General features: G+C 40.7%; 1 protein-coding gene across 2 annotated transcripts in view; it reads left to right on the top strand.

The window, feature by feature from the left end:
• LOC117407539 (mitochondrial intermediate peptidase-like) overlaps window positions 1-22,330 on the top strand; it is a 44,317-nt gene that overhangs the window by 2,918 nt on the left and 19,069 nt on the right. For both annotated transcript variants that reach the window (XM_059030651.1, XM_059030652.1), the window contains exons 5-16: window positions 688-751; window positions 997-1,179; window positions 2,246-2,402; window positions 2,498-2,546; window positions 3,528-3,588; window positions 4,017-4,069; window positions 7,616-7,769; window positions 8,881-8,958; window positions 9,820-10,024; window positions 11,803-11,912; window positions 14,024-14,098; window positions 15,833-15,952. In XM_059030651.1, coding sequence (XP_058886634.1) covers window positions 688-751; window positions 997-1,179; window positions 2,246-2,402; window positions 2,498-2,546; window positions 3,528-3,588; window positions 4,017-4,069; window positions 7,616-7,769; window positions 8,881-8,958; window positions 9,820-10,024; window positions 11,803-11,912; window positions 14,024-14,098; window positions 15,833-15,952 — 1,309 coding nt within the window. The remainder of the gene's footprint in view (window positions 1-687; window positions 752-996; window positions 1,180-2,245; window positions 2,403-2,497; window positions 2,547-3,527; window positions 3,589-4,016; window positions 4,070-7,615; window positions 7,770-8,880; window positions 8,959-9,819; window positions 10,025-11,802; window positions 11,913-14,023; window positions 14,099-15,832; window positions 15,953-22,330) is intronic.

Below are 22,330 nucleotides of genomic sequence, written 5' to 3'. Positions count from 1 at the left end.
ATTTACCACAACACCACAGTGAGACATGTGGGGACCGGTTCAGGGACAAGTTCAAGGACTGTTTTTATGTATTTATTGATTTTTAATCCATTTTGATTAACGATAACACATTTTCACTTTGTGAAATCATTTCTGTTCTTCAAAGGTACTATTTTAGAGATGGTATAGGTTAGATAGGTTATATTGAGTTATTAGCATATTAAACACAGTAAAACCAGGAATGGGTCAAACTGCTATGCAGCAGGAGTCTTATTTCCATCCCTGCAATACCAGCGTTCTAGCACAATGCCAGGACAGGGAGACTCCATGTGCTGTTTTCCAACAGCCCCACACCAGGTGTGGCTAGTAATCTAATCCGACCCAATAAAGTGATCCGAACCCGCATCAGCTGTGCTGTCTGGATGAGCAATGGCCAGTGACCATTGACCTGCAGTTACTTCCACCAGCCACAGCTAGTACAGAGCCCAAGGACGCACCTGAATACAGACTGTACAGGGCCACTGTTCCCCACGCTGCACTCACAATCACACAGTGCATTATTTAGGGAGTGAATGACAATCACGTGGTTTCAGTGATGTGGATGTCATGTTATTTAGGCATGTCATGAGTCTCAATAATGTGACAATATTATTCATAGTGTTTAATATATCCACCTGTGATTAAAACTCTGTGGCTTTATATTTACAGGAGGGTGGCTGAGCTTTTTATGTTTGATTTTGAGATCAGTGGAATTCATCTGGACAAAGACAAGGTAATCATGAGAATTATTGTCTTCTGAAATTGCATTAGTGGGATGTAAATTGCAATGCAATGACGCTTAAAATAATACACCACTTATTTAATGTATCGATTTGTCCGATGATGATGGTGCAGGCCGTCCTTAACCATGTCCTGACCACTCTATCCACACAGCCTAGAGCGTGCATGACACCAGGTGCTGTCAGCACTTTGTGCCTTGCATTTTCTTACTTTCTTTCTTGCTTTCTTTTATCACAGCGTAAAAGGGCAGTCGACCTGAATGTTAAACTCTTGGATCTAAATAATGAGTTTCTGGTGGGCTCTCACCTCCCAAACAGAATTGATAAAAAAGCTTTACCAGATCACATACGCCACTGCTTCGCACTCGACGGAAACTACATACAGATCGGCGGGCTGCACGCAGACGCACCGGACGACTTGGTATGTAGATCATAGCGGGTTTATAGAGCTGTCTACTGGAAAGAGGAGCAGCTGGGGTGGGTTAGGTAGGGGCATTGTTCATTCAAACAGCACATCTCTGCTGTCTCAGGTCTTCAGCACTGTATAATTCCTCTCAAACCAACACAAACAACATCATGTTTTTTTTGGATTGTTTTTTGTATTATTATTATTCATATCCGAATGTTACACAACATTGTGAACAGTCTCTTGTAAAATACTGTGTTCCCGAAGGTGCTGCTTTACCATCATTTACCACTAGGTGGAGCACATGTATTCCAAATGGTCAGAATGTACTTGTTTGAGAATGGAATGGAATGAGTATACAGGGCTGATGGTTGTGTTTGAGTTTTATTCAGTGTAGTGTGCTGCTTTAAATAAAATACAAATAAAGTTATATACTTAAATGTAATAATGCATTAATAAAACAACATAATCTTTTTTTGTCAATAAAGCTGTTCTTTTTTTCTTTCACTTAATAGTCTAGAGTGTTGTGCATTTTGATACTTTTCACAATTAAAGATTTTAAAGCTTAAAGCAGTCCAGCTGTTTAATATTAATAACTTATAACGATAATTGTTGTAAACCTACAGTAAAGAAAGGGACATGCTTCTATGTAACACATTGTAGCATATTTGCAATCCTTCCTCATCCAGCGAACCTACATACAGTTGTGTGAAAATTTATTAGAACACCTCAAGATCTGTCATTTATATCCTGCATGAAAACCTGTACGTGTGAGAATTTCCTAAGATTTTCAGCTGCAGTTTGATTTCACATGCACAACAAATCAAAACTACAGGAGCAATGGGTTGTTCTAACAAATGTTGACAGAACTGTATAAGAATTAACATGCTGGTCATCTAACGGCTATAAACAGTTTCAGACTAAATAAATAATTACATTTCTGCAAACTTTCATTGTATCACCAAGAAAGTAAAGTGATGCCCACCTCCCCCTTCCCTTTCCGATAGTTTTCAGTGGCTGGTGTTTCATTCAAACAGTAGATGGCGCTGTTTCTTTACATCTGTTTCCAATGTGTCTGTAGGTGCGGGAAGCTGCTTACAAGATCTTCCTGTACCCGAACCCGGAGCAGCTGAGCTGCCTGGACGAGCTGCTGAGCTGCAGGCGTGAGCTGGCACAGCTGGTGGGGTATCGCTCCTTTGCACACAGAGCCTTGCAGGGAACCATGGCTAAAACCCCAGGTAAAGAACAACCCAGCCAGCCTCTACTGCAAGCATGTGCTGAACCGCTCTGCGTGCTCCTCTTACAGCCTTCTCTTTCCTTGCTTTGCCTGTAGAGACTGTAATGGAGTTTCTTGAATTGCTGTCTGAAAAGCTTACGGACAGGTATGTATCGGCAGCATTTCGACAAAATTGACTTCTTGTGTGTTTAAAAAAAAATGTATATAATCAGTGTTAACTCCCACTAATGTATTTTGTTATATTTTACTCATATTCCATAATACTCCCCCGCATTATGATATATATATGCGTACATATGATAGTAACTCATTTTACTGTCACATCATCATCATAATAATAATTAGGGGTGTGCTGATACTTGTATTTTCCCAGTAGTTGCCTTTAAGAAGTATTTGCAAGTAATTGCCTTTAAGAAGTATTTGTTGGCAGGTATTAAATAAATTAAAACACACCTATTTATACATGCATGCTGCTTGCTACTTATAAGGCCCTTCACGGTGATCATGGCGAAGGCTGCACTGTTCCTAGAAGTCTAAAATCAGGCGAAGCGAGGGGTCCTTTGGCTGCTCTGCTCCCTGCCTTTGGAACTCTGTCCCGAGTCAGATCAGGAACGCTGGCACAGTCAAGTCTTTTTTGAGTTTTTATTGCAAAGCGCCCTGCTATACTCTGCATGAAGAGCGCTATATACAAGCAAACTGCATTGTATTGGATTGGATTGGATTGGATTGGATTGGATTGGATTGTAATAACACAGGCCGTTTTCATCTTGTCCTGTTCTAACAGACACTTCTATAGCAATGTGTCTTCTCTTACAGACAAGTCAATGGTGTGGAAAACAGACAAGAATCGAATCCATATTTTCCATGAAGGGCATCAACTATCAACGAAAACATTTTTTTTATAGCTTTACAGAAATGTCATATTTCAAACCTGGGCCACAAAAAAAGCCTTTTTTGACACCTGGGCTTCCTGAAATAAGTTGGAAGCGAGTTAGAATAAGTAGCTCATTGTTTTGTTATTAATCAAAATGCGTGTGAAGAGGCAATAACTACTGCATGTGTATTAGCAGCATGCAATATACTCCCGTAGGGCTTGTTAAATGCAGGTTGTGCTCCCTTTCTACAGAGCAGCGAAGGACTTTGGCATGATGAGGGACATGAAGATGAAACTGAATCCAGAAAATGCAGTAAGTATGTAATGTGCTGCAAGGTGCAGTGTACAGTTGCTTTCAGAAAGAGTGTGGGAACTCTTTATAGCAGAAAATATATACTCCCCTGTGTGCATGACTCGCCCTGCACATCACACCTTGAGCCACACGAGACAGCTGTTCCACAGTTTTATCACTGGTCTTAAATCAACTAGAAGGTTGTTGCTTCCTAAACAATTTCACTGCCCTCCCCCCACCTTCAGTCAAGCTATAGTTACCTTCTCCAGTTTGTCTGACGAAGCTCCCATTGCGTGCATTTTCAACATGTTTTGACAGAGTGCGGGCCCCTTTCGCAAAAACTTGAAGGACTGTTTTAAGGAGTGTTTTGTGAAGGAATGCTTTTTTTAAAGCCTGTTTTGATTAATGAAATCAGTGGACTTGCATGTTGTTGTATGTTTCTTCTGCAGGAACTCATGCCTTGGGATCATCCATACTACAGCGGAGTCCTGCGTGCCGAGAGGTAAGGACATCCTGGTTCACCTTTATTTTGGATTTTTTAGATCAAAAAAATCTTCATGCACCAAACTGTACCAGATATCGATCAGTACTACAAACTTTTCTTTTGTGCAAGAATTTGATTGGAAACAGAATATTTTGCTGCTAACTCCCTGAATTGAAACAAGCGAACAAACCAGAGCACAGTAGAGACGAGGGAGACGTTACCCAATGGTACATGTAAACCTGCGGTCATGTTCAGTTTAACAGCACAGTCTGTTTTCTCTGTGTCTGTTTAACACATTCGTATAGTGTGCAGGTCGTGTGTGCATTCCACAGCAATCCACACAGATTCAAGCAGCTGTTTCATCATCGGTTTCAACTGCAGTGGTGGATTATCCCATTGAACACTGTGGCCCCTTCCCTGGGTGTCAGCAGCACATCCCTGCAGTGGAGGAGAGCTCAGTCTCAATAATGTGAGAATCGCTTGGTGCAGCTCTAATGCATGTTCTCCTTTGTCACATTTCTGCAGCCGGGACGGGTTCTTCTGTAATGTGTGCATTTCTTATTGGTTTATACACACAATCAAAGGGCTTGCTCAACTGCACAGAACACTTGGAATCAGTTCATAGCATAGACTTCAAGTGCTTTTTCACAGAGAAATATGACCTGTTACAAGAAGAGCAGCACTCCCTTCTGATCTTGTCTGCCGTTTATAAAAAGGAATTTAAAATGAAGAGATAAATAAAGTCATCTTATTTAAAACATGTTTTATTGGTTTATATGACCACAGGCATAAGAAGAAACATCTATAAGAAATGTACTTTTGCTTCTTCAAAGTGTATTTACTGTAGACAATAAAGCAGTAATTGCGTGCTGATGATATAGATATATATATATTTGGAACTCCTCACATTTTGCTGGGGTTTTCCAAGCCATAAAATTACATCAATCTCTGCAGAGGAATGTTCCTGCTGTGACCAGCGGGGTGATGTGGTAACTAGAGTAGATTCGTCTCCTTGGGCTCCTGAAATAGAAATGAGGTGTTTAGAGGCGCTGAATAACTGAATCACACCACACATTCTCAGGTGTGATGCAGCCGGTGCAGCGTATCACTGGGCTTTGGCAAAGGAGTTTCATTGCAGACTCAGACTTCATTGCTTACAGTTCAGTGAAAACGCCAGTGTTTCGACTTTGGTGAACTGGGCTAATGGAACTGAGCACGGCCCTGTTTTTCATCAAAGGAGAGGGGAGTCATCTCTCAATGGCTTTGCTTGTGCTTACATTATTTGTTATGTTAATAGCTGGGGCACTTTTGGGGATTACTTTTTTTTTTCTAACGGTGGGAAAAGGAGGACATCACACTGGGATGCAGAATCCCGCTGCTTGGTTTTCCACATTTTTAGAAACCCAAAGCCAAGCCTTTGCCAGCCCTTGCCTGCTTATCTCCGTGGTGTCCCATCTGCAGGCATGACGCTGCCAAATTCCAAAGCAGCATAAGGAAAGCATTCCCCAATTTAGGACAGTCGGAAAACTCTTTTGGAGTGCCTGTTTTTCCTTCTGAATTCAGGGTTTTCTGCATACAGAATACGTGAATGAACAGAACAAGAAGTAACAATCTCTGTGATGTGCTCAGTGAAATTTTGCAGAAACGCACAGTAATCAATGCATTCCCGGTTTCTCATTGTTAACTCCAGATACAGCGCCATCTAGTGATAGCCACTTTGCAAAAGTTTCTTTTTGTTTTCCTGGCAGTACACCGGCTGTGCACTAGATGGTGCTGGCGCTTACTAATGTAAAGACACTGATATCTAGCCTACATTACATAAATGTCCATGGCAGGCAACTAGAACTGAACACATAGTGAAAGCATCTGGGCTTGTAAGGAGATGCCAGATAAGTGTGTCACATAATTATTTTATCAAGCGGTATCGCCAGAGAATGGCTTATACAATTTGTGATCAAACGTGGCTGCAATATTATTTGCCGCAAGCTGCTGAGAGAATCATAATCTGCTGATTTATGGAGGAGCCTGTCAATGACATGTGTCAAGTGCACATGTTTCCGTAGGGGGCACACCTAGTCAAAGTGATCAATGATATTAATGGTTCTAGTTTTGTATTTAAAGCTGTTTTGTATTTAAAGCAACGAGGGATAGAAATAAGACTCCCATTGCATAGCAGTTTCACCCATACCAGGTTTTAATATGAGCTTCATTGTATAGGTAACAAGCTATATTAAACCCATAGTAAAACCAAGAATGGGTCAAACTGCTATTATTATTATTATTATTATTATTTATTTCTTAGCAGACGCCCTTATCCAGGGCGACTTACAATTGTTACACGATATCACATTATTTTTACATACAATTACCCATTTTACAGTTGGGTTTTTACTGGAACAATCCAGGTAAAGTACCTTGCTCAAGGGTACAACAGCAGTGTCCCCCACTGGGGATTGAACCCACAACCCTCCGGTCAAGAGTCCAGAGCCCTAACCACTACTCCACACTGCTGCCCTATGCTATGCAACGGGAGTCTTATTTCCAGCTCGACACGTACAGCAGCTTAGTATACACACAGACAATACTGGGAGTCATGTGGATTGGCAGGGCTTGGGTATGCAAATCAGTCTCAGCGGGATTAAACCCCTGCAAGTCAATGAGCCCTGTTCTGCCTTGAGGCCTGGTTTTAAATTGCTCACCTCTTAGTGACAGCAGCTGAGTTGTTATAAAGGTTTCCTTGAGCCCAGAAACCCTCATGACTGAGGGGGCAGGAGTGATCTCAGCAACATTAATAAACGTTCCCTTTCAATTGGGCCAGGGCTCTAATTAGAGGCACAGGGGTCTCGTCTTAATGACAGGCTGAAAAGGGAAGAAAATTACTTTTTTTTTGTTTGTTTGTTTTTCACTCAGCACTCAACAGCCTCGAGTCAAAAAGAAGACCTTTTAAATCATATGAGCAAGATACCAGAACGTAGTAGCCCAATAGTGTGAGAATTCAGACTTTAGAAAAAAAAAAAAACACAAAAAAAACCATCCCTCGGTGCATAAATTCTGCTCTTTAAAGGCGGTGATTCCCGTTTTCACTGTTATCTTTTTTAATGTCACCGTTTTACGGCATTGACTAATTCCCTGTTGGCGTCGCATCCAAGCAAATGTTTTGATTTGGTTGAGTTGGTTATCAATGTGGATTGGTTTAAAAATACAATCAATATCTATGTCCTGTATAATATCTATTAATATATCATGATGTGTTTGGTTACAGTAATGCATGATGCCCATTATAATTCAAGCCACATGGAGTGGTTTAATTGGATGTTATATATATATATGTATATATATATATATATATATATATATATATATATATATATATATATATATATATATATATATATATATTATTATATAGATTTTGATATGTCTCTTTAGTTAGATAACGTGAATATATTTGCCATGCATTCATGACAGTAGTATGATTTGGGTGTGCCTTGCTTTTTGTGCATGTGTACTAACGTGATTTGTGTTAACGCTGCATCATTAATTGCCCTGTTGTTTGTTCTCCAGGTATAACATTGAACCCAGCCTGTACAGCCCCTTCTTCTCGCTGGGAGCCTGTATGGAAGGATTGAACATGCTATTCAGCCAGCTCCTGGGTGTGTCTTTCCAAGCCGAGCAGCCTGAGAGAGGGGAGGTGTGGTGCGAGGATGTTCGGAAGCTGGTGAGTTTCTGCTTCGTTGTCCTGGCAGGAGTCTGTTTATGTGGCACCGCAGCTGACTGAATGGGCATTAGTGTTTGCATGTGCAGCGTTTCACTGCTGTGTCTACTGATTCCATTCCAGTCCTGAACTTTAGGAACTGAAGTGCCTCATAGCCTTGTTCTTGTGCACCAGTGTCCATGGAAAGGAGCCTTGTTCCTCGATGAGGCCACCAAGGTGAATGTGTGTTAATACGGAGACGTAGATGTAAAAATAACCAGTAAAAACCTGCCATCTACTTGAAGTGCAATGCAATGGGGGTCTTATTGAAATCCCTGGAAATATTCACCCAAACTGCGCAGTGTAGCACTGCACACACGCAACTTTCCATGAGAGCAAAGCAGGGGAGGTTTCGAACTGCAGCGGCGAGGTTATAACCCTGCGGATAAACAGGTGGCGGATTGGAAGATTGGATCCTTGCATATGAATATGTAATCATTTATTAATTCAAACAAAGCCAAAGCTTTTGTGCAAGTAGACTAGTGTTAATTCCAGCAACCACATTGTGATCTTAAAATTTCCATCAGCATTAAAGATTTAAAACAAACAAACAAACCAAAAATCCTGAACGCAGACATGTAGCCGGCATATTGTGAATCACTTACTGCTACTGGAAATTACACTCCTCGGGCAAAAACTTTGCATTTCACAATAAAATAATTGTCTGCCTGATTAATTTGATATGTGACAGTCGGCATCATTTGAAAACAAATTAATTAATGCATTACTACATCATAAAGTGTCTGTTTGCTGTTGGTAATTACTGGTTTGGTAATAGCAGCCACTGACTCATCTCGTAACGTTGTGCTAAACAAAGACATTCCCCAGCCTGGTAGAAGCATTCCTCTGACGAACCCTTCACTTCCGTTTGGAAACTTTTCATACTCAACCATTTGGAAACAGTAGCAGGTCTGGTGCAAATTTTGCCCAGTGGCATCCAGCATTTTTATTGTGGGTCCTTTTACAGTATTAACCCATCATTTAAGACTAATCTGCAGTACATTGTCTGAATCCTGCAGCTGGACTGCTCAGAGGTTCTTGCTTGTCTGTAAGATCTGCTTGCATTCCTTTCCAGGCTGTTGTCCATGAATCCGAGGGATTGCTGGGGTACATCTACTGTGACTTCTTCCACAGGCTTGACAAACCTCACCAGGTACTGCTAATCAAAACAATCCCATTCTTAGCTTTCGTCCATGCATTTCCACTTCTCATCAGCTATCAATAGGGATAAAGCAGGCTGGTGTCTCAACTGCCTGCGTACTAACAGCTGCACAGCAAAGCTTTTCATACCCTGCAGTGCTTAACTGCTCAACAGTTGTTTTCTCCTGAAGAGTTGTCTAAGTTACTTGTGGTGGCTTCACAAGTACAGTTGTGTTGTGTTGAAATAATGCCCCCTCTCCAAGGTTATAGACTGGCCTGATTGTCGTGTGAAGTTCTAAGCTATAGTATTTTCTGGTGTTTGTACTAACTACATGCCCTTCTGTATCCTTTTGCTCCTAAAGTTAATTCTGTATTTATGTGCAATCACTCTTCGCTGCAGTAGAAAACTAGTCCATGACGCAGTAAAAAATAATTTATATGTTTAACAGGGCTTTTAATTCCATGTGATCTGTGCATGAGTACAGACACCAGAAACCAAGTGCGTTAACCCATAAGCTACACCAGGAATTAAGCGGTTGTTCAAAACCAGTTTCTTCTTAAAAAACATTTGAAAGCGACTCAAGCATCACGAGGAGGAAACTGACAGTGTGGAAGAGCAGGTCCAACCTGTCAGTACATTTTAAACCCTGTTTCGGGCGCCTCATTGCACAAATAAGAACATTAGCCTTGTGTTTTTATTCCTGGGACACACACACACACACATGTCCCTTGTACCTTAAAAGGTTAAAAGAGCATTAAAAGGAAACCTGTAATGATACTTGTAAAATGCAGCGGAACTCTTTCTTTCTTTCTTTCTTTCTTTCTTTCTTTCTTTCTTTCTTTCTTTCTTTCCATGTGTTTCGTGTCACACCAGGATTGCCATTTCACGATCCGCGGAGGGCGATTGAAGGAGGACGGGGAGTACCAGCTCCCCGTGGTGGTCCTCATGCTGAGTCTGCCTCACCCGACGAAGAACTGTCCCACACTGCTGACTCCCGGCATGATGGAGAACCTCTTCCATGAAATGGGGCACGCCATGCATTCCATGCTGGGCAGGACCCGCTATCAACATGTGACAGGTGAGTGCAGAGCCAGAGAGGGTTACGACCCCCAGAGACATTTATAAACTTTAACACTCGATCTGGACCAGTCTTTATTCCAGCCAGGTGTGGAATTGATCTTTAGGCCTGGAGTTGTGCTCCACATCAGAATGGTTTCAAACAGACCTTCCTCACTCAGTCCTTAACTGGACCATTAGGATGTTAAGAGCTCGACCTGAACTTTAAACACTGAATAATACATTCTAAAATTTGACAAAGGCACTAGACTCGCCGAAAAGTTTGTCAGCTTGACTTACTTTCTCTGAAGTTTTACGTTGGTATTCAACTTGGCCTTAAACTCGATCACTTTACACAATACTGCTTTCTTTGGCATAGCATGAAGGTGCTTTAGTTACTGCTGTTGCTGTACATCTCCGGTGGTCGAAGCCAAATAAAACAAAAAACTGGGCCAACTGAAGTCCACCCAGTCATTGTAAAGGTAGGATATGGACAAATGCAGGTTAGGTCTGTTAGGTTAAAGCAGTAATGTAATGTTATTTGGTTTCTAAATGCCTAAACAGGGCTCTTAATATGTATGTGTTTATTTAACCAGCAGATTTACCCATTGAGACCGAGGCCTCATTTTACAAGAGGGGCCCTGGAAAAATTGTAATATAAATTATATTTATGGTGGCAGGGAAAAATGGTTCGGACATTTCCTTTTTGTGTGTGTGTGTGGATTCATGTTTGTCAAAAGCTCTCTTAAATGAGAGAAGTCTTTCCTTGTTACTACTGCTAGCTACTGGACCCTGGGGTGAAGGACCAGCTTTAGAGATCTTTGTCTGAACTTGTCAGGCTTTCTAACCCAATGGGAGAGCAAAGACCAATACAGCGCTCCCTGTACACTCCCAGCCATGAACAGCAGAAGTGAGACTTCAAACCACACTTGCATAACTTACCTTTCACTCTAAGCACCTGTGCTTTTATCATGCGAGCCCCTGGGGAACCTTGAGGAATTGCTAGAACACATTACCTTTGGTTCCTTCTCCAGTATTGGACAGATCAATACAGCACTAAAACAAAAAGCCAGTAAGTTATTATATGACATGCCTGGGAATGTGAGACCAAGGCTGAGAAGATCAGCTCCTGCTGAGAAATAAGAGCTGATATTGCTAGGATGTATCATTCTAGGAGTTCGTATGGTCCAGTGGCGTAATAATCCTTGGTATGGTGTGTTAAAATGAAAAGGGCACCTGTTCATTTGTTACAAAACCAGTTAAGATCACTTACAGCTGTGTTTCCTGGTCACCCTGGCACTGTACTGTACTGTACTTTATAAAGAGAGCAGTGTTTTGCTTGTGTGTCTCTAAATAGACATGTTTATGCGCACACACACACACACACACACACTGCAGATTGGGCAATTCACTTTATAATGCAGTAGTTTACAATGAAGTAGTAGTTCTCCTCTACAAAAGGGGTCCTGGCTGCAATGTATGTCCAGAACACTTTTTATGTTTTCTGTGCATACTGACTTACACATGACATTCCAATGTCTTTTGTTATTTGCTACTCATATGGTAGTGAATGTGTGAAAAGATATTTAACAGATATCGTCATTAGCGCAATTTATTCAACACAGATTAGCCACTCTTAAGACTCTTTACAGTAAAACATCGGAGTTGTTTATTTCTGTGTTGGTGTCTTCACTGGCTGTGACCATTTGGAGCAAGCAGTTTTGAGAATCCAGCTGGCTGTGTACCAAGGTAAACCATATTTTCAGTCAATTATGTATAATTTATTTTCTTGTTTATTAGGAACCAGATGCCCCACAGACTTTGCAGAGGTCCCTTCCATTCTGATGGAATATTTTGCAAGTGACTATCGGGTGGTGAATCAGTTTGCAAGACACTATAAGACAGGACAGGTATCCATGCCAGATAACTCTTTTTATTATAACTGTTAAACTGAAGTGCAATGCATTGATTAGTCTGCTGCTTTGTCATGTTTATTGTGAAAGCCCAGTAATTAATCAACCCCTTAAGTTGTGCTTTTATGATTTAGTAAAGTTGGCACCACCGATATTGATCCCAGCATTAAACAGTAAAATAACACATGCATCTGCTTTGTACAGAATATGACCATATTCACGATGCAAGCGAACTTGGAGGCTCTTGTCTTGCCTTTAGCCTGCTATTATCTGCCGTTACTGCCTTGGGGTGTCTGCTGAACTGTCCCATTACAAAGGCAGGTTGAAACTCAGACCCTAATAAAAAGCTTTGCTGAAGAGCAATTACTCTTTTGTGCGTGCACACTTTCTTATTAACCAGCGGTGACAATTGAATGTGTGCTCACCCATTGTGCGTTACGTGTTGGTCTCTCTGATTCACTCTGGTTCTTCAGAACCACACTGGAAATGTGTCGGTTTGACCTGGTCTGTGTGTGACTGTTTGAGCTCTCTTCAGGTCCTTCAAAGGTATGATACAGATCACGTATGTGTGAGTGGCAGGGTGGTGTGCCACGCCATGATTACACACTCCCAGCTGTGCACATTTCTTTTGCTTTTCAGTGGGGTGCAGCAACCCTTCCTGGCTCGACTCTGTTGCCGATCCTGTCTGGCTTACTGCAAGCTAAAGCCACGGGAGTAAACAAGCAACATTCCAGCTTGAGACTTTGTACCCAGATAGTTTTGTGCCGAGTAAACCGTTTCAGGGTCACTGGCCTCTGTGGAGTTGACTCCATTTGAATCAAGCTTTTTAAAATATCTTACTGACATACCAATATTTGCTTTATTCTCAGCAGCAGTCACCCCTCAGTCTTCCTTGTCCCCGGCCATGCATCGCTGGAGCTGTGGAGCTTTGTTTTGTTTGTCATTCAACTCCCCTGCATGTCTTTTATTGATGTGCTCTGTGTGTATATCATAGGCCACTGAAGCGATCATTGCATGTTTGTTCGGCGGACCCCCCACTCAGTCTGTTTCATTTTTATGGGGGGGGGGGGGGGGAATTTGGGGTTAAACAGAGTGTGTCCTGATTTAAGCAACCACAGCAAAGTAAAATAATATAAGCTGTACTTCAGTGTAATGGAACCAGGGTGCTTAGCAAAGAGGGAAGTAGTCTTTAATTGACAGTGTTTGCGTCATAATTAAACACGTAAGTTAGTGTAATGATAATGCCAGCTGCAGGCTATATACCATAAAGATGTGGTTGATTTGATGGAAGATCACAGTCATGAACCTTGTCCTCAAAGACAAGACAATGCAGCTCAGTAAAGAAATGATTCAGTTGCACCTTTGATGTTTCCTGCAAAGTTCAACCTAGCAGATGTTTGAAAATTTGGGTCAATGTAAACATACAGAGAAAGGTTTGCTTGAAGTAAATTGTAAAACTGTAAAATAAAGCCAACCTGTTTGTCTTAATGCCAAACAGCTGGTAGTCACAGGTCTGAATCATGTTGTGCTTCAACTGAGTGATGTGTGATGTGCTGCCATTGCAGAGAGATGCGGTTCAAAAGCTCTGTAATTCTGAATGCAGCGAGCCTGGTTCATCTGAGTGCTGTGTGATGTGTGATGTGCTGCCATTGCAGAGAGATGCGGTTCAAAAGCTCTGTAATTCTGAATGCAGCGAGCCTGGTTCATCTGAGTGCTGTGTGATGTGTGATGTGCTGCCATTGCAGAGAGATGCGGTTCAAAAGCTCTGTAATTCTGAATGCAGCGAGCCTGGTTCATCTGAGTGCTGTGTGATGTGTGATGTGCTGCCATTGCAGAGAGATGCGGTTCAAAAGCTCTGTAATCCTGAATGCAGCGAGCCTGGTTCATCTGAGTGCTGAGTGATGTGTGATGTGCTGCCATTGCAGAGAGATGCGGTTCAAAAGCTCTGTAATCCTGAATGCAGCGAGCCTGGTTCATTTGCATAGTGGTTAAAGGTGTGCCTGTGGTGTGTTTGCGGGACGCCAGTTCACTCCCTGCCTCTGCCCTGTTCCACCAATCCTGTGACTAAGAAATCATTAAAAATGAATTGTATTTTGTTGTTTTTACAGCCACTTCCCAAAAGCATGGTTTCTCGCTTATGCGAGTCCAAGAAAGTGTGCGCTGCTGCCGACACCCAGCTCCAGGTAGGAATCTTGCATGCAATTAAAATAGCTGCAACTTCAGTTTTTAAAAAGGTGGACCCTGCATTTCAGAAAGGGCTGGGTCCCCTTTCGTTCAATTCATTACAGCCTGCAGAACTAAAGCATCACTTGCCCAGTCTCACAGTGCATGACTTGGATTACAAATCTAGGATCCTCCTGCCCCTTAGTCCCTGTTTCGCTCTCACTATTATCCTTACATTGTTCTTATTTTAATTTATCAAAGAATCGGGATCGCCCCCCTTCTTGGAAACAATGGGGAAGTGAACTGCCATTGTTTGTCTACAAAGTGCAGTGGAATTAATTTGGATGCTGCCCATGAGACCCTGTATTTATGAAAGGTGGTATGGGTTTGCATACTTGAACACATAGAAGACCCAACCTGATCTCTAATGTAGGGGTATTTAAACATGACTGTTTGCATTTACTGTATGTTTGTTCACAAGGAAATGCACAGTTTGGTTTGTTTGCATGGAGCCAACAGCTTCTGAAAAGGGCTGTTCATTTGTTTCCATTTGATGCGAAGGACGGCCCCATCAGCAGTATAGTTACCATAGACACAGATGTAGATATACGCAAACTGAGCGATCAAATTCTTCTTTGTCTGAACCTCTGCCCTCCCAGCCTGAGGGCTGCCTGCCTGAGCCAAAGAGGTTTCATCATTCTTGTTTCAGATTTATATTGAGTTGTGCCGTGTTCATCTTGTTCTCCGGTTTATCGTAGGTGTAGCTGTCGTAAGTCTGCCTTTAATGTTGGTTGCGTGCCTGGTTCTGCAATTCAGATGTGCAGATTGTCACTTGTTTAATTCAAATATCACTAACTTCGTCAGGGAAGAAACAAAAAAGTGTTTAATAAATAGTAATAATGATAAAACTGCAGCTCGATCCAGTGCTTACTTATTGGTACTCTCAGTATGTCCGGATGGCATCTGTAAACGGAACAAGATTCATTCATTTGCGAGTTTTAAGATCCTTTACGCAATTGCTTCATACAAAAGGGGAAAAGAACAAGCCAAAACGAGGTGTCAGTTAATCATGTTCAGTTTAGTTCCCATCCAGACTCTCTGAGAGAGCAAAAATGCCACACCTGCATCTGATCCGTGATCCCACGGCAAGTCCTCATAATTATTATAGCACTCGGTCATAGTAGATTGACCTGACTATTGCTGTTGGATGTCATTTCCTCACTAGAATCGAAGATTAATATCAACGTTTATTTTTCATAGAATTTACTGTTTTTTTTTTGTTTTTTTTACAATCTTTATTTCAATTCAAGCAGAGCATGGGTGAAATCAACCTTTAGGCTTAAAAAAAAAAAAAAAAAATGAGAAACCCCTTTATCATATTCAACATGCAACAAAACCATGGTTACCAACTTTCTGATTGAAATAATGTTTGGTCACAGTGAAGCTATACCTTGTAAAGCTCAAGTTCCTACACAAATTAAACAAATGTCTCAAATAAACCGTAGAAAAAGCAGCATATAAAGTGTATTACACAAACCTTTCTAGCATACATTTACAAGTAAAAATAATATGCACAGAACAAAACATGAGATAGTTGAACAGAACTAACTTGCACTTATTATTCTGAGCTCTGCCCCTCTCCTGCTTCAGCACAGCTTTACCGATTAAAATTGAAAAGTAGCAGAGAGAGAGAGAGAGAGATGCTGATGGGATGAGAAGTACAGTAACTGATAACCTCTTGCTCTTCTCCTTAGGTTTTCTATGCAGTCCTGGATCAGATCTACCATGGGCAACCCCATCAAAGCAAATCAACCACCGAGATTCTTCAGGAAACCCAGGCGCTATTTTACGGCTTGTCGTACGTTCCTAATACAGTGAGTGCAGCATTGCTTTTGATTTATAGGCAGCGACCCCCCCTCCCCCTCTACTCTCTAATTTAACTTTTAAACATATATAATTTCAAGCGAAGGAGTTGTCAGAGTTAAACAATACTTTAAGAGCAAACCAGGACCAGAGGAGACATTTGGTAATTAAGTGGAGACAGGGACAGGAGAAACATCTTTAGGGAGAGTGCTGAGGGTTTGGGATTGGTTACTGAGCCATGCCGTCGATAGAGAAACATCTTTAGGGAGAGTGCTGCGGGTTTGGAATTGGTTACTTGAGAAGGCTTCCAGGAGCTGGGCGAGTATTGGTGCTCTTATGCTTGTCAGTGAAACTCATCACCAGCCCATTGTCTCCTAAAGACTGGCTCTGAGGATGTTCTAGTATTAAGGGACGTCTTAATACTAATAATGAACATGTTGCTTTCAAAAATAGCAGTGTAGACTTCCTCAAAATATAGGTTTCATGAGACAGTTCCTTCAGCTGTGCATGGAACTGTAAAATGTGAGGCTGAATAGGGTGTATCCAAGTTACAAGCTCAGAATGATTTTATCAGGTTACAAAATAACCGCATTATTTAAAACAGACTGCCCTCCCCTTTCTGCTCTTTTCACTCACTAAGTCCTCAACACATGACAGCTTCTTAATAAACCCTTCAACAGCATCCATATATATATATATATATATATATATATATATATATATATATATATATATATATATATATATATATATATATATATGTATGTATGTATCCGATACTCATTTTGCTGCTAGGCATGGTGGATACAGGGTTACAGTGATGTTTCAAGGAAGCTTGCCATTCAAAGTTCTGTTCTTAATGGAATTAAGCTGACATCCCAAGACTAGGACACAAACAAAGTGAATAATAACAGCCTTCATTCACTTTTTACCTTGGACACTTCATTGGCACGTTACTCTTTGAAATACAGATTCCTGCAGTCACAGGAGTTAGGCAGGGTTACACGTGTCATCTTTTTCAACATTTCTTTTCCTGTTGGGATATAAACTGAACACCGCTGTTGCAGTTCAGGGTGACGGGATGTTTTAAAGAAGCATAAAAGACAGTTTGGATTTGAAATCACGTTGGAACCTCACGGGAGCCTAGATATAAAAGAGTTAGTGAGTCTATTTTAATGGTCTGTACAGCAGGGGATCTCAATACTGCCGCCCTGCTGGTGCCCCACCCCCCCACCCCCCCCCCCAAAGGGCAAATCTACGCGCTTATTAAAATCACTGCAATGAGAGGCCCACAAAAAAACAGGTTTGTAAATTGTTTGTGTTAAGATACATAATCTTAGGATGATATATTCTTTTTCAAAAAGTGTAATGATGAGAGCGCAGGGGTTTTGATAAATGGCACCTTTACCTAAAACCTCTTTTCATTTATTTGATTTGATTTTAGCAGCGACTATAAAAAAAAAAAGAAAAAAGAAAATGGTGGTCCGATCATTATCAGAAAACTTCAAACCGACAATGTGTTTGATGAAAAGAAACGTTTAAACGGCTCTTTTGATGCCAGTGTTTTTCTTTGTTACTCCAGGTTGGTGGTCTGGTGGATTCTCATGATATCAGTCTGTGGTTAATGAATGTTTACCAAAACATTCCTGTCTGAATCTTTTGCATTGAAAAAAAAATACATCATAACAAGAACTTGGAAAAGTGTGTTTCTGTTGCGCGGTTCCCTCGGTTTGTAGGTGGAGAAAAAGAATGAAACTGCTCACGGCTCAGTGCTGTAAAGAATGAAGCTGCTCACGGCTCAGTGCTGTAAAGGTTCTTCTAGCCTTTCTTTTATTGGTGGTTTTATATCATATCCAGGCAGTGCTGCATTTAAAGGATTACATATTTTTTTTGTCTGCTGAAATAACAAAACAAGAGGATACTTTGAAAAGGCTACTCCTCCCTGGGGACAATATTAGACACAGTTCATTTTGTAGGAGTATAAAGAACAGTTCTAATGCACAAATGCAGCTGTGTGTGTGTGTGTGAGAGAGAGAGAGGGAGAGAGAGAGACAGAGAGAGTGAGGTCCAACGTAAAACACCAAACCATGCATGCAGGGATGAATTAGGCCGCTGTTTTGGGGGGTTAACCAGAGTTCAGTGTTACATTTCATTTACCTATGGCCATTGTTATGTTATTTATTATTTTACCATGATTTCTACCTTTACCATTATTCAATTTGCTAGCTATTCATTTAGAATTTTCACTCTGACTTTATTCAATTTATTTATCGTTTTTATTTATTTTACTTATTTTTGCCATTAACAATTTATTTTTATTTTCATTTTGTAAATGAATGTTTTAATTTTACTTTATTTTCATATAATTAAACAAAACACAAATTAATCAAATAACACAACCCCCCCTTTACATAAAACTCCTTAACCTTCATCCACACAAATCAACTTCAGATTTTTAATTTTTTTGAAATTAAAACTTAGTTGTTCTCCATCTATTTCACAGAAAACATCATTAATACACCACACCTCCTCAAAACTCTCCAGATCATGCATCAATTTATAGTACTATAGTATAGTACAATAATCTAACTGAACTCTACATTTCACCAGCATGTTAAACATGTCAGAACACCCCCCCCCCTCCCCCTTCACTTTATTTTTCCTACTTTTTTTACATAGCCAGTTCAGCAGGAAATTAGCTAGTTGGTCAGTGTTTTTAGTTTTTCTCTTATACCATAAATAAAACTGTGGTGTTACAAATCAGGTCTCGATCATTTTGAATGACCTTTGCTGCTGCAACGGTGTTTGCCACTCCTCCTATTTTTGTGTCATCTGCAAATTTAACGTTTGCTTACTATACCAGAATCGAAGTCATTAATGTAGATTAGGAATAGCAGAGGACCTAATACTGATCCCTGTGGTACTCCACTGGTTACCTCGCTCCATTTTGAGGTTTCTCCTCTAATCGGTACTTTCTGTTTTCTACATGTTAACCACTCCCTAATCCATGTGCATGCATTTTCTTGAATCCCTACTGCGTTCAGTTTGAGAATTAATCTTTTACGTGGGACTTTGTCAAAAGCTTTCTGGAAATCTAAATAAACCATGTGATATGCTTTGCAGTTAACCATTGTCGATGTTGCATCCTCAAAAAAATCAAGCAGGTAATCTCCCTTTCCTAAAACCAATGAGAAATGTTTTGACTGGATACGAAGACATTGAAAAGGACTTCTGCTCGAAATGCTTGTCATTGAACTTGTTAGGGTTCGATTACAGTATTTCTGAATGTAGGAGTGTTTAATAGTTATGGGTGATGGTTATCAGAGAACCTGGAAAAGGGAGAACAAAACCATAACAATATACAGTATTGGGGACCCTTCTAAAAGTTTACCAGAGTAAAAGCATAGCAAAGTGTAATAATGCACAGTGAAAGCACGGTAAAGCATTGGCAAGCATTGTAAATAATATACAAGGTATGGTAAAGCATGTTATATGAATAAAGCCATTGTTAATCTTTTAATGTGCCTTCAAATTATTATAGAGTCGGATCTTATAACAAGAACGATAAAGTCCAAGTGATTTATTCTTTGAAATGTACATGCAGAGATTCTTCAGGGAGGCAGCCATGGATAAGAAGTGCTTTTATGCAGCTGGTCTCGATGAGTCTGACCTCTTTGAAGTAAATGATGTTCCACAGGACCAGCAGGCACGCAACAGAATCCAACCTACATGATCGACAGGATCATAACTTTATACAAACACTGAAGGGGTCATCTGTGACCTTTGCAAGGTGATAAAATTAATTTAAAAAAGTACCGATTGCCAGTCTGTGTTCCTCCTCCTGTTGGGAGCGAATCACTAAATGAAATACCAGAGAGCTGCAGAAACAGTAGTAATGCTTTATACCAGGGCAGTCCCCAGACGGCTCATTGAGATCCACAATGTGGCTCTCTTGATTATGGTAATGTATCCCATAGTGAGGGCTTCAAAAGGAATACAAGGAAAATCAGTCACCTTTGTGCCGGTATCTTAGTTTAATCTAATTACTTTGTTGCTGTTTAGTCGTCTTTTTTGTTTCAGTAAACTAACCATGTTTTGGGTTCCAGTCTGCAACGTTTACAATTTATTCAGTTTTTTTTTTTCCCCGTTTTCTGGCTCATCAAGAGCACTCAGGTTGGCAGCATTGCTCTTTTAGCCCACAGAGTTGGAAAGCTGTGCTTAAATAAAGAAGAAAAAAAAAAGAGCATGAAATGTGCCATGATCTTGCACATGACCTTAAGGCGTTCCGAAAAAAACAAACCCAGCCTCCCCCACACACGACCCTGCAGCATGTCGGGCAGGAATTAAAATTCTTCAAAAGATGAAAGTAATCTATATATGTTTCTTTCTCATGCTGTAATTATCTGCGGTTAATAGAGGGGAATGAAAGGACTGTCTCGCAGTGACTGACATTCTCTAATTAAAAAAGCTGATGTAAGCATGTCACGCCACCTCCATTAATGACTTTCTGGTATAGTAAGCAAACTTACTAAATTTGCAGCCGACACAAAAATAGGAGCGGCAAACACTGTTGCAGCAGCAAAGGTCATTCAAAATGATCTATGCAGCATTCAGAACTGGGCAGACACATGGCAAATGACATTTAATGGAGAAAAGTGTAAAGTACTGCACATAGGCAATAATAACATTTCCATTATGAATATCATATGGGAGATACTGAAATTGAAGAAGGAATCTATGAAAAAGGTCTAGGAGTTTATGTTGACTCAGAAATGTCTTCATCTAGACAATGTGGGGAAGCTATAAAAAAGGCCAACAAGATGCTCGGATATATTGTGAGAAGTGTTGAATTTACAATGCATTAGTAAGATCTCACCTAGAATATTGTGTTCAGTTCTGGTCACCACGTTACAAAAAGGATATTGCTGCTCTAGAAAGAGTGCAAAGAAGAGCAACAAGAATTATTCCGGGTTTAAAAGGCATGTCATATGCAGACAGGCTAAAATAATTGAATCTATTCAGTCTTGAACAAAGAAGACTATGCGGCGATCTGATTCAGCATTCAAAATTATAAAAAGGTATTCACAATGTCGACCCAGGGGACTTTTTCAACCTGAAAAAAAGAACAAGGACCAGGGGTCACAAATGGAGATTAGATAAAGAGGCATTCAGAACAGAAAATAGGAGGCGCTTTTTTACACAGAGAATTGTGGGAGTCTGGAACCAACTCCCCAGTAATGTTGTTGAAGCTGACACCCTGGGATCCTTCAAGAAGCTGCTTGATGAGATTCTGGGATCAATAAGCTACTAACAACCAAACGAGCAAGATGGGCCGAATGGCCTCCTCTCGTTTGTAAACTTTCTTATGTTCTTATTTAGACCTGTATCTCAACAAGCTCAAGCTCAGTGGGTTGAGGTGCGGGGATGTGATGCTGTTCAGTGCGTTGAGGTGCGGGGATGTGATGCTGTTCAGTGGGTTGAGGTGCGGGGATGTAATGCTGTTCAGTGGGTTGAGGTGCGGGGATGTGATGCTGTTCAGTGGGTTGAGGTATAAAATAGAAATTTAAAATGTGAAAGAGTTAACACTTTAATATTAAAACCAAAAATAAAAATGTAATCCAAAAGATATTCCTGCATTTTTTGGCATGCAGTTGTTATGATGTTCCTGCTCTCAGCTAGCGGAATAGCCATGGGAATGGAAGAGAAACAGGATAACATGACATGACCTGACAGAATTATTGCTTTGTACAAACATTGGAGGGGTCGTCTGTGTACTTTGCACCCTGTTCTGTGTCATATCAATATATTATTTCACGGTTCAAAGCCATAAATATATCACAAGTTGCAATCTGTTCATTGTTCCTGTTGTGGGGTAAAAATGCAGAAGGAGAACTGATTCCTAATAAATCAAAAGTACAAGCAGCTCGGCGAGGAGTGGTCAGAACAGTCAGAAAGGTAGAAACAGATGCAGTGATAGGTTCTAATTATTATTAGTTTTTATATTTAACACGGATAAAGAACCATTGAGAGGAATAATCTTGTTTCCAAGAGTTTCCACACAGTTTTAAATCTTTTTTCCTAAGATTTGGCCCCTCTACAGCACACTGCTTCCATATCACCCTTGTTTCTTTGCTATCGTGCACAGCTAGTGAAAGCTGGCCCTTCCACTCCTGGTCTTTGTTCTACTCCTGTTCTGACACGTTTAATTGAACCAATTAACCCTCCACCCAGCCCCTGAAGTAGTTCATTGAACCTGTTAAACCTGTAGAGGAATAGCCCTCCAGGACTGTGATTGGACACCCTGCTATAGTATGTATGGAGTATGTCATATATGTGAAGTCCTCGCTCTCACCCACAGATACATGCTAACCATATTGAAATCTTGTTTT

The sequence above is a fragment of the Acipenser ruthenus genome, chromosome 9 (genome assembly GCF_902713425.1).
Source record: "Acipenser ruthenus chromosome 9, fAciRut3.2 maternal haplotype, whole genome shotgun sequence".
NCBI classification, from domain to species: Eukaryota; Metazoa; Chordata; class Actinopteri; order Acipenseriformes; family Acipenseridae; genus Acipenser; species Acipenser ruthenus.
This window is presented reverse-complemented; position numbering and strand designations above follow the sequence as displayed.